Source organism: Linepithema humile, chromosome 1 (assembly GCF_040581485.1).
Source record: "Linepithema humile isolate Giens D197 chromosome 1, Lhum_UNIL_v1.0, whole genome shotgun sequence".
Lineage (NCBI taxonomy): Eukaryota > Metazoa > Arthropoda > Insecta > Hymenoptera > Formicidae > Linepithema > Linepithema humile.
In genome coordinates, this window is record NC_090128.1 from 1,686,974 (window position 1) to 1,705,909 (window position 18,936).

Genomic DNA, 18,936 nt, shown 5'->3' on the forward strand with positions numbered 1-18,936 from the left:
TAGACAGTGAGAGAAATGTACTTTTAAAAAATATCTTACAGAACATTCTAAAATTTTTAAGTTCTATTTGAAATGACAAAAATAAATTGAAAACTTCTTGATAGACGACACGTAATTTTAAGAAAATTATATTTGCAATTGTATTCATAGCATGGATACAATTTATTTCAATATTTTATATGTTTTTAATAATTATTATAGGAATATTGAACAGAAAAAGTTAAATAAAATAACGAATATATTTAGCTAACGAAAGTCATATCAATTTTGATAAATAATAGTCATTTCAATGGATAATTTTTAAGAATGAATGCAATTAGATGTGAAAAATATCATAAATTATATTTCACAGATAACAAAGAAAGTCAAATGATTGTAGTATTTGTATTTATTTGACAAATATTATTAGCATGTTTTTACAGTATTATATATTCAAATTTTCATTCAAATATGTTCATTATATTTTCATATAAATAATAAATATATTCATTTCTGACTATCATTTCTATACACATCAATGAACTGAAAGACGAATGTATCGTTAGTCATATATAACCTATTTGATGCAGGTTTGATTTCAATTAGCTTCAGATACACTCTTTCCTCAAACATGGGGCTTTCTTTCAAATGTCCCTTTAATAATCTCCCCTCTAAATGAGTATAACTTAAGAACTTGAATGCTTTGTCTTTGACCTCAATTTTGTTAAAATATGTTGTCTGCAAAAACATTCGTAGATAATAATATATTCAGTTTCCATAAAAATTAAATACAAGATCAAAAGTATACGTATACATACCACTTCACGTATGCCCCACACCTCTTTTCGCAACTTGAGGTATCGCGGTTGATTAATGCATGTCTCTCTATGTCTGACAATCGAAAAAATCTGATTAATGGGATTCGTAAGATTGAGTCCGATATAAGATATCGGCAGCACTATGAATTGAAAATCATTTTCTTGAACTTTTGAGTATGGAATCTCGTTGAGAGCCAACTCGCTCGTATTAAAGTCAATTTCAGTATATGATTTATATGTTATTAAGTATGACGTATTACATTTAGTATTTTTCCATACGTTTTCGATCTCTGTGAATGAGTTGTTTATATGTAATCCAGCTTTCACGTTTTCATCACTTGTCATATTTTGTTCGGACTTAATTTTCAGATTGATGCCGACATTGAATTGCTCAACGACCCATTTGATAATATTAAAGCCGATATCAGAATTTAGCTCCATTGCTAGACTCTGCACACCGTATTTATTAAAGTTTATCTCGAATATCTGTTCCGTATTGATCTTTTCTAACGATGCGCTTTGCGTATTATTTTCGTGCTTCAAGGTTGTCAGGAATGTGACGTTCTGTATGCAACAGATCAGGCCGTCCGATATTTTTGGTTGACACTTTACCATAGCTGTTAAATCCTCAGCTGTAAGAGTTTCTGTGTGTATTACGGTGACTTTGGTCAATTGCAACATATATTCTGAACCCAGGATCCATTTTTCCACATTATCGACGGACAAAATAGTCCCTAACAAATGGAAGGATTTATCAGTTATAATATACAGTCGCATATTTATCGATGAAAAATTGATTCTGTATTTGATTTCTCTTTTAATGAAATTATTTAAAATCTTGATATAAATTAATACAGATATTTGCATGTCTCAAAAAAGTATGCAAATGGATGTTGGTTTCAAAAGAAAGTTGCGAGTAAGCAATGAATAGGACGTTATTTGAACTTGGTAAATTATTTCATTTAATATATTATTTTTTTATGTATTTGTAATCTTGAAAATATTCTGTTATAAAGATGTGCTGCATTGAATGCAGCAGTTAAACGTGATTTTATGTGCCAGTAGATAAATATGTGACATTGACCAGTCAAGTGATTTAAGATAATCGTATGTGTTGGCTTACCTAGCAAATATGGAATGAAAGTGACGTACATCTTGTAGTAAACGATTGCCTATCTCATTACTATACATATGCTCGTAATGCCGCAATACTTTCTAGATCCTTCGTTATGCTCAGAATTCACTGCCCGCAGAATGGATAATGAGGCAAAATTACTATCGTCTGTGGTTTATATTACCTTGCCGATAAAATATGATGAAATTCAAACTCTCTTACCCTTGTAATGTAAACAAATAATATTTCGAAGCTGATACTTACGCGTTTTATCGCAAGGATATATAGTTTTTCTAGACATATCTGAAAATGTATGCGCAAACTAAAACATTTGATTTTATATGTAAATTTCTGTATAGATTTCGTATATGATTTATTATATCATAATATTACAAAAATACAATATTTTCCACATCAGGTGGAGGTGCACATCTTCCGAAAAGTAATACAAAGTTTTGGGGAAAAATACATTCCCTTCTAAATGAGTGTGACTTGTGAACTTCGGTTCTTTGTCATGGATCTCCATTTTGTTAAAATATTGTATATTATATAGTATAAAAATATTAAATTATTAAAATATCATTTTTTACAAAAAATGGTTATTCCGACTATTACTGACAAGAGTTAACTAAAATCCGCTATCCCTCATTGATTAGAAGACGAGAAAGAAATCATCAGTTTGACAAATGTTCTTAGAATGTTTTTACAATTTTTTTCTATTTATTCAACCATTTGAACAGCTATTTAACGACAAATTCCGCTTTGCCTTCTCAGATTTTATTGATCTCTTATCTTTCGGTGTATTTTATTTATTAATTAATTATTTATCTATCCTATTTCTCTTTGATTTCATAACGGTCTCATTCAAATACACTTGCATAATTAGTCTGTGCAGGTATAATACGGAGTAGGTGGAGGTGCACATCTATCGAAAAGTAATTCAAAGTGTTTGGGAAAAATACATTCCCGTCTAAATGAGTGTGACTTGTGAACTTCGGTTCTTTATCACGGATCTCCATTTTATTAAAATATTCTATCTGTAAAAATAAACAATAGAGACATAATATAAAATTCAATTTGGATGGAAAAATAAAAACTAATTAAGTCTAACAAAATATTAATTTTCTTCCAGAAAAGAAAAGCAAAAAAAAAATATATATATATATATATATATGTGTGTGTTATGCACACCTGCTTATATGCATATATGTATGTATGTAGGCATATATAGCGCGCATGTAGAATTGCAATAAAAAAATTGTTTTTTACTCTAATATTTGATAGATAATTTTCTCTGTTTTCATAAAAATGTGATAGAAAAGTATAAAAGTATATGTAATTACCACGTTGTGAATCTTCCAATTCTTGTCAAAAAGACTGAGGTATTGCGGATTATAAGAGCATGCCATTCTAGTTCTCTCTATCGAAAAAGTCTTACCGTTGGGATTCGTGTAAGATATCGGTAGCAATTTGAGGTGAAAATCGAATTTCGTTTTATTCCTTCTGACTTCAAATTCTCCATCTTTGTTATATTCGTTTGATGGTGTATACGTAATGATGCATGACGTGGTACAGTTATAAGCTCTTAACGTGTTTTCATTTTGCGGGAAAGAGCTGATTACATGTGATCCATTTTTCACGTTTTCATAATTTTTCATGCTCTCTCCAGCTGCGACACTCAAATCAATGCCAATGTGGAATTGCTCAATGGCATCTATGATGCTGTCACCAAGATGTGCATGCTTACTCTTACTGCTTGTTTTCATTTCAAAAACTCGCACACCTAGTCTCCCAAATTCTATTTCAAATAATTGGTCTGGCACTTTATTCGTTATTACATGGGAACTGAAAGACATTATGTGTCTTATTCTGCTTATTTTAAGTATACTCATATTTTCATACACCGGCCGCATCATCATTGAGATAATGATTTCGTGTGCATGACAGCATAGATTATTTTCGGCCGATTCTTTTAGACGACAATTCACTATAGCAGTTATATCTTGAATTTCTATACGATCTGTGTATACTATAATGGTGTTGTTCAGTTGGAACACGTATTCTGGACCAAACATCCATTCCGTCACGTTTTCGACGGATATAAGAGTCTCTAAACAGACGGAAAGTCATAATATTAAATCAGTTATAATATTAAAACACTATTATCTATTTATCGATAAAAAGTTGTATATAAAAATTGTGTGCTACATAAGTGAGCATACTCAAGCTTGATAATTTCTTATTTGCATAATGTTATTTTTTAAATATATTTTAATCTAAAAAATATTTTACTATAGAATGGTGTATAATGCTCCAATGGAGGCAGCAGTTAAACATGATTTTATATTCGAGTAAACGAATATGTAACATTGACAAATGAAAGTGAATTGAAATAATTGTACTTTGTTGGCTTACCTAGCAGAAATGGAATGACGGTAACAGTCAACGATAACATCTTACTGTAATCGATTGCCTGACTCGTTACGTTTAGTGTCTGCTTATAATGCTTTCAGTAAGTCCTCTATTACATACTCCGAATTCACCGCTCGCACGATGGATAATGAAATAAATTCCTTTTGTCCTGCGGTTTATATTACCTTGCCGATACAACATGATAAAATTCAAACGTCGATCTCTTACTTGTAATGTAAATAATAATATTTCAAAGATGATACTTATGTGTCTTACCGTAAGGTAATATAACCACTTTTTTCTAGGGATATTTAAAAATGTGTGCGCAAACTACGAAAATTTGATTTTGTACGTATACTTGTACGAAGATTTCATATATAATTTATTATATATTGTTATAAAAAATATTAAACTATTAAAATATTATAATTTTTTACGAAAAATTATTATTCCGATTATTATTGTCAAGAGCTGACTAAAATTTACTATCTCTCATTGATTAGAAAACAAGAAAGAAATCATTAGTTTGACAAATGTTCTTAGTGTATACGTCATGATATATGACGTGTTAGCATAATTTTACAATTTTATTTATTCAATCTTTTGAACAGCTATATAACGACAAATTCCACTTTGCCTGTAAGCCTTCTCAGATTTTTTTGATCTCTTATGCTTCGATGTAATTATTTATCTGTCCTGTTTCTCTGATTTCATAATCTCATTCATATTCAGCTGTATTATTATTTTGCGCAGGTCTGATACGGAGCAGGTGGAGGTACACATCTTCCGAAAAGTAATACGCATGCATATTTCTTGGGAAAAATACATTCCCTTCTAAATGAGTGTGACTTGTGAACCTCGGTTTTTTGTCATGGATCTCCATTTTATTAAAATATTCTGTCTGTAAAAATAAACAATAGACATAATATAAAATTCAATTTGGATGGAAAAATAAAAACTGATTAAGTCTAACAAAATATTAATTTTCTTCCAGAAAAGAAAAGCAAAAAAAATATATATATGTTATGTACATCTGCTTATATGCATATATGTATGTACAATATGTAGGCATATATAGTGCGCGCGTATATACATACAGCATTTACAAACAATTGGGGAATTGCAATGAAAAAAGAATTGTTATCTAAAGTACTGTTCGATAATCAATTTTCTCTGTTTTCATAAAAATGTGATAGAAAAATATAAAAGTATACGTAATTACCATGTTGCGAATCTTCCACTTCTCATCAAAAAGCGTAAGGTATTGCGGTTGATGAGTGCATGTCATTCTAGTTCTCTTTATCGAAAAAGTCTTACTGTTGGGATTCGTGTAAGATATCGGTAGCAATCTGAGGTGAAAATCGAATTTCATTTTATTCCTTCTCACTTTAAATTCTCCATTTTTATTACATTTATTTGCTGGTGTATACGTAATGATACATGACGTGCTACATTTAGCTCTTGTCGTGTCTTCATTTTGCGGAAAAGAGCTGATTACATGTGATCCACTTTTCACGTTTTCATAATTTTTCATGCTCTCTCCAGCTGCTACACTCAAATCAATGCCAATGTGGAATTGCTCGACGATATCTGTGACGCTGTCATAATGATGTGCCTGTTTTCTCCTTGTTTCTACTTTAACACCTTGCACACTTTGCACACCTTGCCTGCCAAATTGTATTTCAAATAATTGGTCTGACATTTTATTCGATACTACTAAAGGAATGATACCCTTTATGCGAGTTATTGTATTTGTCCTTATAGTTTTATACATCCGCCGCGTCAACATTGAGATAATGATCTCGTGTGCATGACAGAGTAGAGTGTTTTGGGACGATACTTTTGGACGACAATTCACCTTTGCAGTTATATCTTGAAATTCTATACGGTTCTTGAATACTATAGTGGTTTTGTTCAGTTGGAACACGTATTCTGGGCCGAAATTCCATTGCGTCACGTCTTTGACCGACATAACAGCCCCTAAACAGACGGAAAGTTCAATCAGTTATAATATTAAAACACTATCACCTATTTATTGATAAAAAGTTGTATATAAAAATTGTATGCTACATAAGTGGGCATACTTAAGCTTGGTATAATTTCCTTTTTGCTTAATATTATTTTATAAATATATTTTTAACCTTTAAAATATTTCACTATAGAGTAATGTATAATGCTTCGATGGAGGAAGCAGTTAAATATGATTTTATATTCGAGTAAACGAGTATGTAACATTGTCAAATAAAAGTGAGTTGAAATAATTGTACTTTATTAGCTTACCTAGCAGGAACGGGATGACGGTAACATTCATCGACGATAACATAATGCCATAATCGCTTGCCTGCCTCGTTACGTTAAATGTCTGTTTATAATGCTGCTGCTCTCACTAGATCCTCTATTACATGCTCCGAATTCACCGCCCGCTCAATGCATAATAAGTCACATTATTATTATCCTGTGGCTTATATTACCTTGCCGATACAATATGATGAAATTCAAACGTCGATCTCTTATCCTTGTCATGTAAATAATAATAATTCAAAGATGATACTTATGCATTTTACCGTACGGATATATAACCAGCTTTTTCTAGGCGTATTTGAAAATGTGTGCGCAAACTACGAAAATTTTATTTTATACGTATATTTGTAGGAAGATTTCACATATAATTTATTATATATTGTTATAAAATTATTATATTATACTATTAAAATATTAGTTTTTACGAAAAATTGTTATTATTCCAAACATTACTTACAAAAGCTAACTAAAATCCATTGTATCTCATTGATCAAAAGTTTTTGGTTTATGTAAGAATAGTATAAACAATCAATGATATGTATTGAAAGAAAACACCTTAGCATTATAAAATTTAAAAATTTTATTTTCAATAATAGGAATAATTTGAAATAATTTTCATAATCGATGATACGTAATTTTGAGAATATTGTGTTTTCAATATTTCTATAGTAAATATGTATGGCAATATTAAATATTTAATATTTTTTTAATAATTAATATAAAATATTAAATAAAAAAATTTTTTTAACTGAATAATGAATATATATGATCAACAAGTTATTTTAACTTTGATAAACAATAACAGTATAATTTTAATGGATATTTTTTAAGGATCAACCATAAAATGTCAGGAAAAATATCATACATCACAGAAGAAAAAAAAATTTTAATTAAACAAATATCCTTAGCATGTTTTTACAATTTTATTTATTCAAGCTTTTGTACAGCTATATAATGTCAAATTCTGGTTTGCTTATAAACCCTCTCAGATTTTAAAATCTTGTGTTTCAGTATAATTATGTTTTTGTCGGTTTCTTCAATTTCATAACGGTCTTAATCATATTCAACTGTATTAAGCTCTTCTCGTGCAGCTTCGATACGGAGTAGATGGAAGTACACATCTTCCTCAAATTTATGTACTGAGTTTGTGCTTATTGGAAAATAAACATTCCCCTCTAAATGAGTATGACTTGTGAACTTTCGGTTTTTGTCATGGATATTTAGTATGTTAGAATACTGGAACTGTAAAAATAATCAATAGAGAGATAACACATAAAATTCAAGTTGGATAAAAATATAAAAACTAAATCTAACAAAATATTAATTTTCTCCCAGAAATAAAAACAAAAATTATTATAAAAATATATGTTATATACACCTGCTTATATGCATATATGTATATATGTCGGCATATACAGCGCGCACGTATATACACATACATACATGCAGTACTTACAAACAATTGAGGAATTAATAACAATGAAAAAAGAAATGTTAAGTAATGTTTGATAATTAATTTAGTCTGTTTTCATAAAAATGTGAGAGAAAAGTATAAAAGTGAAAAAGTATAATTACCATATTGTCAATCTGCCATTCCTCGTTAGAAAGCATGATATATTGCGGTTGCTGAGTGCATGCCATTCTATTTCTCTCCATCCACAAATTTTTACTGGTGGGTTCTATGTAAGATATTGGTAACAGTCTAAGTTGAAAAAATTTTTCGCTTTTATTATATTGATATGATGTATCGATTGGATACATAATCACTCCTGACGTGCTGCATTTAGAAGCTCTCACCGTGTCTTCCTCATATGGCATGAAAGTGCTGATTACATATGATTCAATTTTATGAGTTGGCATGCTGTCTCTTTCTACGATACTCCAATCACTGCCAATATTGAATTGATCGATGATATTTGTGATGATGTCATAATAATGTAGTTCCTTTTTTATTTCTTTCACTTTAAAATTCTGCACACCTTGCCTGCCAAACTCTATTTTAAATATATGGTCTGGTATATTTGTTGATCCTTCATGAAAATTGATGGACTTACTGCCATTTATATCAATAGATGTTTCCAACAAGAGATTGACATTATTTTTCCAATTATGTATCTGCCGCGAGAGAATTGGACGGCCGGTGATCGTCTTCGCATGACAGAACAGAATATCTTGGATACTTTGGAGCGATAATTTTGGACGACACCACACCATAGCAGTTACATTTTCGGTTAAATAAATTCCTAGCTTTGGATCCACGTATATCTTAGTGAGTTTGTTCAATTGGAATGCGTATACTGGACCGAAATTCCATTCTTCCACGTCTTCGACGGACATTAAAGCCCCTAAACAAACGGAAAGTTCTATCAGTTATAATATTAAAACACTATCATCTATTTATCGATAAAAAATTGTATATAAAATTCTTTGCTACATAAGTGGGCATACTTAAGATTGGTATAACTTCTTTTTTGCTTAATATTATTTTTTAAATGTATTTGTAATTAATCTTTAAAATATTTCACTATAGAGTAGTGTATAATGCTCCATTGGAGGCAGCAGTTAAACATTTCATATTTGGAAACGAATAAATTGTAACATTGACAAATAAAGGTGAATTGAAATAATTGTACTTCGTTGGCTTACCTAGCAGGAACGGGATGACGGTAATATTTATCAACGATAACATCTTGCCGTAATCGATTGCCTATCTCGTTACGATACGTGTCTGCTTATAATACTGCTACTCTCACTAGATCCTCTAATACATGCTCCGAATTCACCGCCCACAGGATGGATAATGAGGCAAATCACTTTTGTCCTGTGGTTTATATTACCTTGCCAACACAATGTGATGAAATTCAGATGTCGCTCTCTTATCCTTGAAATTCAATAATAATATTTCAAAGATGATACTTATGTGTCTTATCGTAAGGATATATAACCAGCTTTTTTTAGATGTATTTAAAAATGTGTGCGCAAACTACGAAAATTTGATTTTATACGTATATTTCTATGAAGATTTTATACATAATTTTTTATATATTGTTATAAAATTATTATAATTATTATAAAATTATTATATTATATTATTAAAATATTAGTTTTTACGAAAAATTGTTATTATTCCGAACATTACTTACAAATGCTAACTAAAATTTATTGTATATCATTGATCAGAAGTTTTTGGTTCATGTAAGAATAGTATAAACAATACAATGATATGTATCGAAAGAAAACACCTTAGCATTATAAAATTTAAAAATTTTATTTTCAATAATAGGAATAATTTGAAATAATTTTCATAATCGATGATACGTAATTTTGAGAATTTTGTGTTTTCAATATTTCTATAGTAAATATGTATATGGCAATATTTGATATTTAATATTTTTTTAATAATTAATATAAAAATATTAAATAAAAAAAATTTTTTAACAGAATAATGAATATATATGATCAACAAGTTATCTTAACTTTGATAAACAATAACAGTATAATTTCAATGGATATTTTTTAAGGATCAGCTGTTAAATGTCAGGAAAAATATCATACATCACGGAAGAGAAAAAAATATTAGTTAGACAAATATCCTTAGCATGTTTTTACAATTTTATTTATTCAAGCTTCTGTACAGCTATATGATGTCAAATTCTGGTTTGCCTATAAACCCTCTCAGATTTTAAAACCTCTTGTGTTTTAGTATAATTATGCTTTTGTCGGTTTCTTCGATTTCATAACGGTCTCAATCATATTCAGTTGTATTAAGCTCTTCCCGTGCAGCTTCGATACGGAGTAGATGGAGGTACACATCTTCCTCAAACTGTACTAAGGTTGTTAACATTTCAAAATAAACATAACCCTCTAACTGAGTATAACTTGTGAACTTCGGGTTGTCGTCGCGGATATTTATTAAGTTAGTATACTTGGTCTGTAAAAATAATTAATAGAGAGATAACATAAAATTCAAGTTGGATAAAAATATAAAAACGAAGTCTAATAAAAAATTAATTTTCTCCCAGAAATAAAAACAAAAATTATTATAAAAATATATAATCATGTTGAAATAAAGCAAATAGAGCAAGAGCTGGATCGAGTTGCTCAAAAATTCATTTTTTATTACAAATTATTAATTGTTCTTATCAACGCTTCTCTACTTATGTAATAAAAAATTTTTTTTGTTTATCAATTTTTACTGAAGATGGCCACATCTCTTGGCCGAAATAATTTGTAATAATTTGTAATCAAAAATGAATTTTTGATCAACTTGATTCAGCTCTTGCTCTATTTGCTTTATATCAACACGATTATTAATTTAATTAAGGAAGAGCAATAATTTAATATTAATTATAATTATAAAAATATATGTTATATACACCTGCTTACACTGATGGATCCTGACCCCCCCCCCTCCCTCCTTCCAAGTTAAAAAAAATCAATTTGCTGGATCTGTTTCAAAAATCTTGGTAAAAACTGCATTAAAGCAGGTCGAACCCCCCCACCCCTCATTATCGACATCAGGATCCGCTAGTGCCTGCTTATATGTATATATGTATATATGTAGGCATATACACCGCGCACGTATATACACATATATACATGCAGTACTTTCAAACAATTGAGGATTTAATAACAATGAAAAAAGGAATGTTAAGTAATGTTTGATAATTAATTTAGTCTGCTTTCATAAAAATGTGAGAGAAAAGTTTAAAAGTATAAAAGTATAATTACAATATTGTCAATCTCCCATTCTTCGAAGTCAAGCAAGATGTAATCCGGTTGCTCAGTGCATGCTTTTCTATCTCTCTCTATCCATAAAGTCTCACCGGTGGGATTCGTGTAAGATATCGGTAGCAGTCTAAGTCGAAACCTAAATTTTGTTATATACTCTTCGTACATAAATCTTTCGTATTTATTATAGTGACTTAATGTATTGGTATGATACACGATTAATGCTGTCGTGTTGCAATTAGACGCTCTCATCGTGTCTTCATCATATAGCACGAAAAAGTTGAATACAGTTGATGTGGTTTTATGAGTTTTCGTACTGTTTCCTGCTGCGATACCAAAATTAGTGTCAACGTTGAATTCATCGATGATATTTGTGATGATGTCATAATAATATTGCTTTTTCACATAACAATTCTGCACACCTTGCCTGCCAAACTCTATTTGAAATATATGGTCCGGTATTTTTGTTGATTCTTCATCAAAATTGATGAACTTTTTGCCATTTATATCAATAGATGTTTCCGACATGAGATTCTTAAGATCTTCGAAAGTATATTTTTGCCGCGAGAGAATTGGACGGCCGATGATCGTTTTTGCATGACAGAATAGAACATCTTGGATATTTTGGGGCGATAATTTTGGACGACACCACACCGTAGCAGTTACATTTTCGGCTAAATAAATTCCTAGCTTTGGTTCTATATGTACTTTAGTGAGTCTGTTCAATTGGAATACGTATACTGGACCGAAATTCCATTTTGTCACGTCTTCGACGGACATTAGAGCCTCTAAACAAACGGAAAGTTCAATCAGTTATAATATTAAAACACTATCATCTATTTTTCGATAAAAAGTTTTATATAAAATTCTATGCTACATAAGTGGGCATATACTTAAGCTTGGTATAATTTCTTTTTTGCTTAATATTATTTTTTAAATGTATTTGTAATTAATCTTTAAAATATTTCACTATAGAATAGTGTATAACGCTCCATTGGAGGCAGCAGTTAAACATGATTTCATATTCGGAAACGAATACATTGTAACATTGACAAATAAAGGTGAGTTGAAATAATTGTACTTCGTTGGCTTACCTAGCAGAAACGGGATGACGGTAAGATTCATTGACGATAACATCTTGCGTAATCGATTGCTTATCTCGTTACGATAAGTGTCTGCTTATAACACTGCTACTCTCACTAGATCCTCTAATACATGCTCCGAACTCACCGCCCGCAGAATGGATAATGAGGCATATCTCTTTTCTCCTGTTTATATTACCATGCCGATACAATATGATAAAATTCAATCGTCGATCTCTTGTCCTTGTAATGGAAATAATAATATTTCAAAGATGATACTTATGCGTTTTACCGAAAGGATATATAAGCTTTTTCTAGGCGTATTTGAAAATTTGTGCGCAATCTACGAAAATTTGATTTTATACGTACCTATATTTATATGAAGATTTTATACATAATTTTATATTGTTATAAAATTATTATAATTGTTATAAAATTATTATATTATATTATTAAAATATTAGTTTTTACGAAAAATTGTTATTATTCCGAACATTACGTACAAAAGCTAAATAAAATTCATTGTACCTCATTGATTAGAAGTTTTCGGTTCATATAAGAATAATATAAACAATTAATGATATGTATTAAAAGAAAACACTTTAGCATTATGAAATTTAAAAATTTTATTTTCGATAATAGGAATAATTTGAAGTAACTTTTATAATCGATGATATGTAATTTTGAGAATATTGTGTTTGCAATATTTCTATAGTAAATATGTATATGGCAATATTTTATATTTAATATTATTTCAATAATTAATATAAAAATATTAAATAAAAAGAATTTTTAAACAGAATAATGAATATATATGATCAACAAGTCATATTAACTTTGATACACAATGGCAGCTTAATTTTAATGTATATTTCTAAAGGATCAACCGTAAAATGTTATGAAAAATATCATACATCACAAACGAGAAAGAAAACGTTAGTTTGAGAAATGTTCTTAACATAATTTTTCTTATTTCAAATTTTGAACATATATATATATATAATAAATATTATATATGTATACATAGACAAATGCTGGTTTGTTTATAAGCCCTCTTAGGTTTTATAAATCTTTTATGTTTCAGTATAATTATGTATTTCCCTGTTTCTCTGATTTCATTGCGATCTTATTTATATTTAGCTGGATTGAGTTCTTTTCGGGCAGGTTTGATACGGACTAGATGGAGGTACACATCTCCCCGAAAATTATATATTGTCCTTGTGGTTGTTGGGAAATAAACATCCCCCTCTAAACGAGTATAACTTGTGAACCTCCGGTTTTTATTGCGGATATTCATTATGTTAGAATACCGTTTCTGTAAAAATAATCAATAGAGAGATAATATGAAATTCAAGTTGGATAAAAATATAAAAACTAAGTTTAACAAAATATTAATTTTCTCCCAGAAATAAAAACAAAAATTATTATAAAAATATAAGTTATATACATCTGTTTATATGCATATATGTATATATGTAAGCATATACAGCGCGCACGTATATACACATACATACATGCAGTACTTATAAACAATTGAGAAATTAATAACAATGAAAAAAGAAATGTTAAGTAAGGTTTGATAATTAATTTAGTCTGTTTTCATAAAAACATGAGAGAAAAATATAAAAGTATAATTACCATATTGTGAATCTTCCATTTCTCGTTAGAAAGCATGAGGTATTGCGGTTGATGAGTGCATGCCATTCTATTTCTCTCTATCAAAAAAAGCTTACCGGTGGGATTCGTGTAAGATATCGGTAGCAGTTTGAGTTGAAACCCAAATTTTGTTTTATTCTTTTTGACCAAATTATTTGCGTATTTATTATATTGATTTAATATATTGAGTGGAGACATAATTGATCCTGACGTGTTGCATTTAGAAGCTCTCGTCGTGTTTTCCTCATTTAGCGTAAAAGTGCTGATTACATATGGTCTCTTGAATGTATAAGTTCTCATGCTGTCTACTGCTACGATACTCAAATCAGTGCCAATGTTGAATTGATCGATGATATCTGTCATGATGTCATAATGATGTATTTTTTTTTTCCTTCCTTTCACTTTAAAATTCAGCACACCTTGTCTGTCAAATTTTATTTTAAATTTACGGTCCGGTATTCTTATTGATTCTTCATGAAAATTGATTGACTTTCCGTCATTTATACCAATAGATCTTTCGAATATGAAATTGGAAATATCTTTCCAATTATCATATATCTGCCGCGTGATATTTGTACGGCCGATGATGTTCTTCGTATGACAGAACAGAACATCTTGGATACTTTGGAGCGATAATTTTGGACGACACCGCAACATAGCAGTTATCTCTTCGTTTACGTAAATTCCTAGCTCCAGGTCCATGTACACCCTAGTGAGTTTTTTCAGTTTGAATACGTATACTGGACCGAAATTCCATTCTTTCACGTCTTCGACGGACATTAGAGCCCCTAAACAAACGGACAGTTTAATCAGTTATAATATTAAAACACTATCACCTATTTATCGATAAAAAGTTGTATATAAAAATTGTCTGCTACATATGTGGGCATACTTAAGTTTGGTAAAATTTCTATTTTGCTTAATATTATTTTATAAATATATTTTTAATTAATCTTTCAAATATTTCACTATAGAGTAGTGTATAATGCATTGGAGGCAGCAGTTAAACATGATTTCATATTCGAAAACGAATACATTGTAACATTGACAAATAAAGATGAGTTAAAATAATTGTACTTCGTTGACTTACCTAGCAGAAACGGGATAACGGTAACATTCATCAACGATAACATCTTGTCGTAATCGATTGCCTATTTCGTTACGAGAAGTGTCTGCTTATAATACTGCTACTCTCACTAGATTCTCTATTACATGCTCCGAATTCACCGCCCGCACGATGGATAATGAGGCAAATCTCTTTTGTCCTATGGTTTATATTACTTTGCCAACACAATGTGATGAAGTTCAGACGTCGCTCCCTTACCCTTGAAATTTCAATAATAATATTTCAAAGATGATACTTATGTGTCTTATCGTAAGGATATATAACCAGCTTTTTTTACATGTATTTAAAAATGTGTGCACAAATTACGAAAATTTGATTTTATATGTAAATGTGTATAAAGATTTATATAATTTATTACATATTGTTATAAAAATATTATATTATTAAAATATTAGTTTTTACGACAAATTGTTATTATTCCGAACATTACTTACAAATGCGAACTAAAATTTATTGTGCCTTATTGATTAGAAGTTTTCGGTTCATGTAAGAATAATATAAACAATTAATGATATGTATTAAAAGAAAACACCTTAGCATTATAAAATTAAAAAATTTTATTTTCAATAATAGGAATAATATGAAATAATTTTCATAATCAATGATATGTAATTTTGAGAATATTGTGTTTGCAATATTTCTATAGTAAATATGTATATGGCAATATTTGATATTTAATATTTTTTCAATAATTAATATAAAAATATTAAATAAAAAGAATTTTTAAACAGAATAATGAATATATATGATCAACAAGTTATATTAACTTTGATACGCAATGACAGTTTAATTTCAATGTCTATTTCTAAAGGATCAACCATAAAACGTCATGAAAAATATTATGCATCACAAACAAGAAAGAAAACATTAGTTTGAGAAATGTTCTTAACATAATTTTACTTATTCCAAATTTTGAACAATTATATATATATAATGACAAATTCTGGTTTGTTTACAAACCCTCTCAGATTTTAAAATTTTCTGTGTTTCAGTATAATTATGCATTTGTCAGTTTCTTCGATTTTATAACGGTCTCATTAATATTCAGCTGTATTAAGCTCTTTCCGTGCAGCTTCGATACGGACTAGGTGGAGGTACACATTTTCCCGAAAATTATATATTGTCCTTGTGGTCGTTGGGAAATAAACATCCCCCTCTAAACGAGTATAACTTGTGAACCTTCGGTTTTTGTCGCGGATATTCATTATGTTAGAATACCGTTTCTGTAAAAATATTCAATAGAGAGAACATAAAATTCAAGTTGCATAAAAATATAAAAACTAAGTCTAACAAAATATTAATTTTCTCCCAGAAATAAAAGCAAAAATTATTATAAAAATATATGTTATATATTCCTGTTTATATGCATATATGTATATTTGTAGGCTTATACAGCGCGCACGTATATACACATACATACATGCAGTACTTACAAACAATTGAGGAATTAATAACAATGAAAAAAGAAATGTTAAGTAATGTTTGATAATTAATTTAGTCTGTTTTCATAAAAATGTGAGAGAAAAGTATAAAAGTATGAAAGTATAATTACCGTGTTGTGAATCTTCCATTTCACGTTAGAAAGCATGAGGTATTGCGGTTGATGAGTGCATGCCATTCTATTTCTCTCTATCAATGAAAGCTTACCGGTGGGATTCGTGTAAGATATCGGTAGCACTCTGAGTTGAAATCCAAATTTCGTTTTATTTTCTTCGACCAAATCATTTTCGTATTTATTATATTGATTTAATATATTGAGTGGAAACATAATTAATCCTGACGTATTGCATTTAGAAGCTCTCGTCGTGTCTTCCTCATATAGCATGAAAGTGCTGAATACATATGGTCTCTTGATTGTATAAGTTCCCATGGTGTTTGCTGCTGCAATACTCAAATCAGTGCCAATGTTGAATTGATCGATGATATCTGTCATGATGTCATAATGATGTATCTCCTTTTTCCTTCCTTTCACTTTAAAATTCTGCACACCTTGCCTGCCAAATTCTATTTTAAATATATGATCCGGTATTTTTATTGATTTTTCATGAAAATTGATGGATTTTCTGTCATTTATACCAACAGATCTTTCCAATATGAGATCAGAAATATCTTTCCAATTATCATATATCTGCCGCGTGATATTTGTACGGCCGGTGATGTTCTTCGTATGACAGAACAGAACATCTTGGATACTTTGAAGCGATAATTTTGGACGACACCACAACATAGCAGTTACCTCTTCGTCTACATAAATTCCTAGCTCCAGATCCATGTACACTCTAGTGAGTTTTTCCAGTTTGAATACGTATACCGGACCGAAATTCCATTCTTTCACGTCTTCGACGGACATTAGAGCTCCTAAACAAACGGAAAGTTGAATCAGTTATAATATTAAATCACTATCATCTATTTATCGATAAAAAGTTGTATATAAAAATTGTCTGCTACACAAGTGGGCATACTTAAGTTTGGTAAAATTTCTATTTTGCTTAATATTATTTTATAAATATATTTTTAATTAATTTTTCAAATATTTCACTATAGAGTAGTGTATAATGCTCCATTGGAGGCAGCAGTTAAACAAGATTTTATATTCGGAAACGAATACATTGTAACATTGACAAATAAAAGTGAGTTGAAATAATTGCACTTCGTTAGCTTACCTAGCAGAAACGGGATGACGGTAACATTCATCAACGATAACATCTTGCCGTAATCGATTGCCTATTTTGTTACGAGAAGTGTCTGCTTATATTACTGCTACTCTCACTAGATTCTCTATTACATGCTCCGAATTCGCCGGCCGCGCGATTGATAATAAGGCAAATCTCTTTTGTCCTGTGGTTTATATTACCTTGCCAACACAATGTGATGAAATTCAGATGTCGCTCTCTTATCCTTGAAATTCAATAATAATATTTCAAAGATGATACTTATGTGTCTTATCGTAAGGATATATAACCAGCTTTTTCTAGATGTATTTACAAATGTGTACGCAAACTACGAAAATTTGATTTTATATGTATATTTGTATGAAGATTTATATAATTTATTATATATTGTTATAAAAACATTATATTATTAAAATATTATTAGTTTTACGACAAATTGTTATTATTCCAAACATTACTTACAAATGCGAACTAAAATTTATTGTGCCTTATTGATCAGAAGTTCGGTTCATGTATGAATAGTATAAACAATCAACGATATGTATTGAAAGAAAACACCTTAGCATTATAAAATTAAAAAATTTTATTTTCAATAATAGGAATAATTTGAAATAATTTTCATAATCGATGATATGTAATTTTGAGCATATTGTGTTTGCAATATTTCTATAATAAATATGTATATGGCAATATTTGATATTTAATATTTTTTCAATAATTAATATAAAAATATTAAATAATAAGAATTTTTAAACAGACTAATGAATATATATGAACCAACAAGTCATATTAACTTTGATACCCAATTTGATGACAGTGTAATTTCAATGTATATTTCTAAAAGATCAACCGTAAAATGTCATGAAAAATATCATACATCACAAACGAGAATGAAAACGTTAGTTTGAGAAATGTTTTTAACATAATTATATAATTTTAGTTATTCAAACTTTAAAACAATATATATAATGAATATTATATGTACGTATAATGACAAATTCTGTTTTGTCTGTTAGCTTTCTTAGGTTTTATAAATCTCTTATGT

At 29.4% G+C, this 18,936-nt stretch overlaps 2 protein-coding genes across 10 annotated transcripts; both read right to left on the bottom strand.

Annotated features, from left to right (window-relative positions):
• Window positions 1-373: 373 nt before the first annotated feature.
• LOC105674403 (uncharacterized) lies at window positions 374-7,336 on the bottom strand. Of its 2 annotated transcripts, none has more exons than XM_067348348.1 (7): window positions 6,604-7,336; window positions 5,546-6,303; window positions 4,327-5,224; window positions 3,255-4,021; window positions 1,921-2,948; window positions 798-1,429; window positions 374-717 (listed from the first exon to the last, which is right to left on the bottom strand). In XM_067348348.1, exons 5-7 carry the CDS (start codon window positions 1,949-1,951, stop codon window positions 487-489), a joined length of 894 nt encoding a protein of 297 aa, XP_067204449.1. In that variant the 5' UTR covers window positions 1,952-2,948; window positions 3,255-4,021; window positions 4,327-5,224; window positions 5,546-6,303; window positions 6,604-7,336; the 3' UTR covers window positions 374-486. The 2 variants fall into 2 exon arrangements, with proteins under 2 accessions (XP_067204449.1, XP_067204448.1); XM_067348347.1 differs by having other exon boundaries at window positions 798-1,531; window positions 6,604-7,313.
• A 159-nt stretch (window positions 7,337-7,495) lies between these two features.
• Window positions 7,496-18,105, bottom strand: LOC105674397 (uncharacterized). 8 transcript variants are annotated; one of them, XM_067348343.1, is made up of 10 exons: window positions 17,883-18,048; window positions 16,772-17,577; window positions 15,654-16,442; window positions 15,184-15,418; window positions 14,076-14,881; window positions 12,450-13,752; window positions 11,356-12,143; window positions 9,271-10,555; window positions 8,200-8,969; window positions 7,496-7,866 (listed from the first exon to the last, which is right to left on the bottom strand). In XM_067348343.1, exons 1-3 carry the CDS (start codon window positions 17,923-17,925, stop codon window positions 16,257-16,259), a joined length of 1,035 nt encoding a protein of 344 aa, XP_067204444.1. In that variant the 5' UTR covers window positions 17,926-18,048; the 3' UTR covers window positions 7,496-7,866; window positions 8,200-8,969; window positions 9,271-10,555; window positions 11,356-12,143; window positions 12,450-13,752; window positions 14,076-14,881; window positions 15,184-15,418; window positions 15,654-16,256. The 8 variants fall into 8 exon arrangements, with proteins under 8 accessions (XP_067204444.1, XP_067204445.1, XP_067204440.1 ...); XM_067348344.1 differs by lacking the exons at window positions 12,450-13,752; window positions 14,076-14,881; XM_067348339.1 differs by lacking the exons at window positions 15,654-16,442; window positions 16,772-17,577; window positions 17,883-18,048 and having other exon boundaries at window positions 12,450-12,680; window positions 12,807-13,752; window positions 15,184-15,405.
• Window positions 18,106-18,936: the final 831 nt, after the last annotated feature.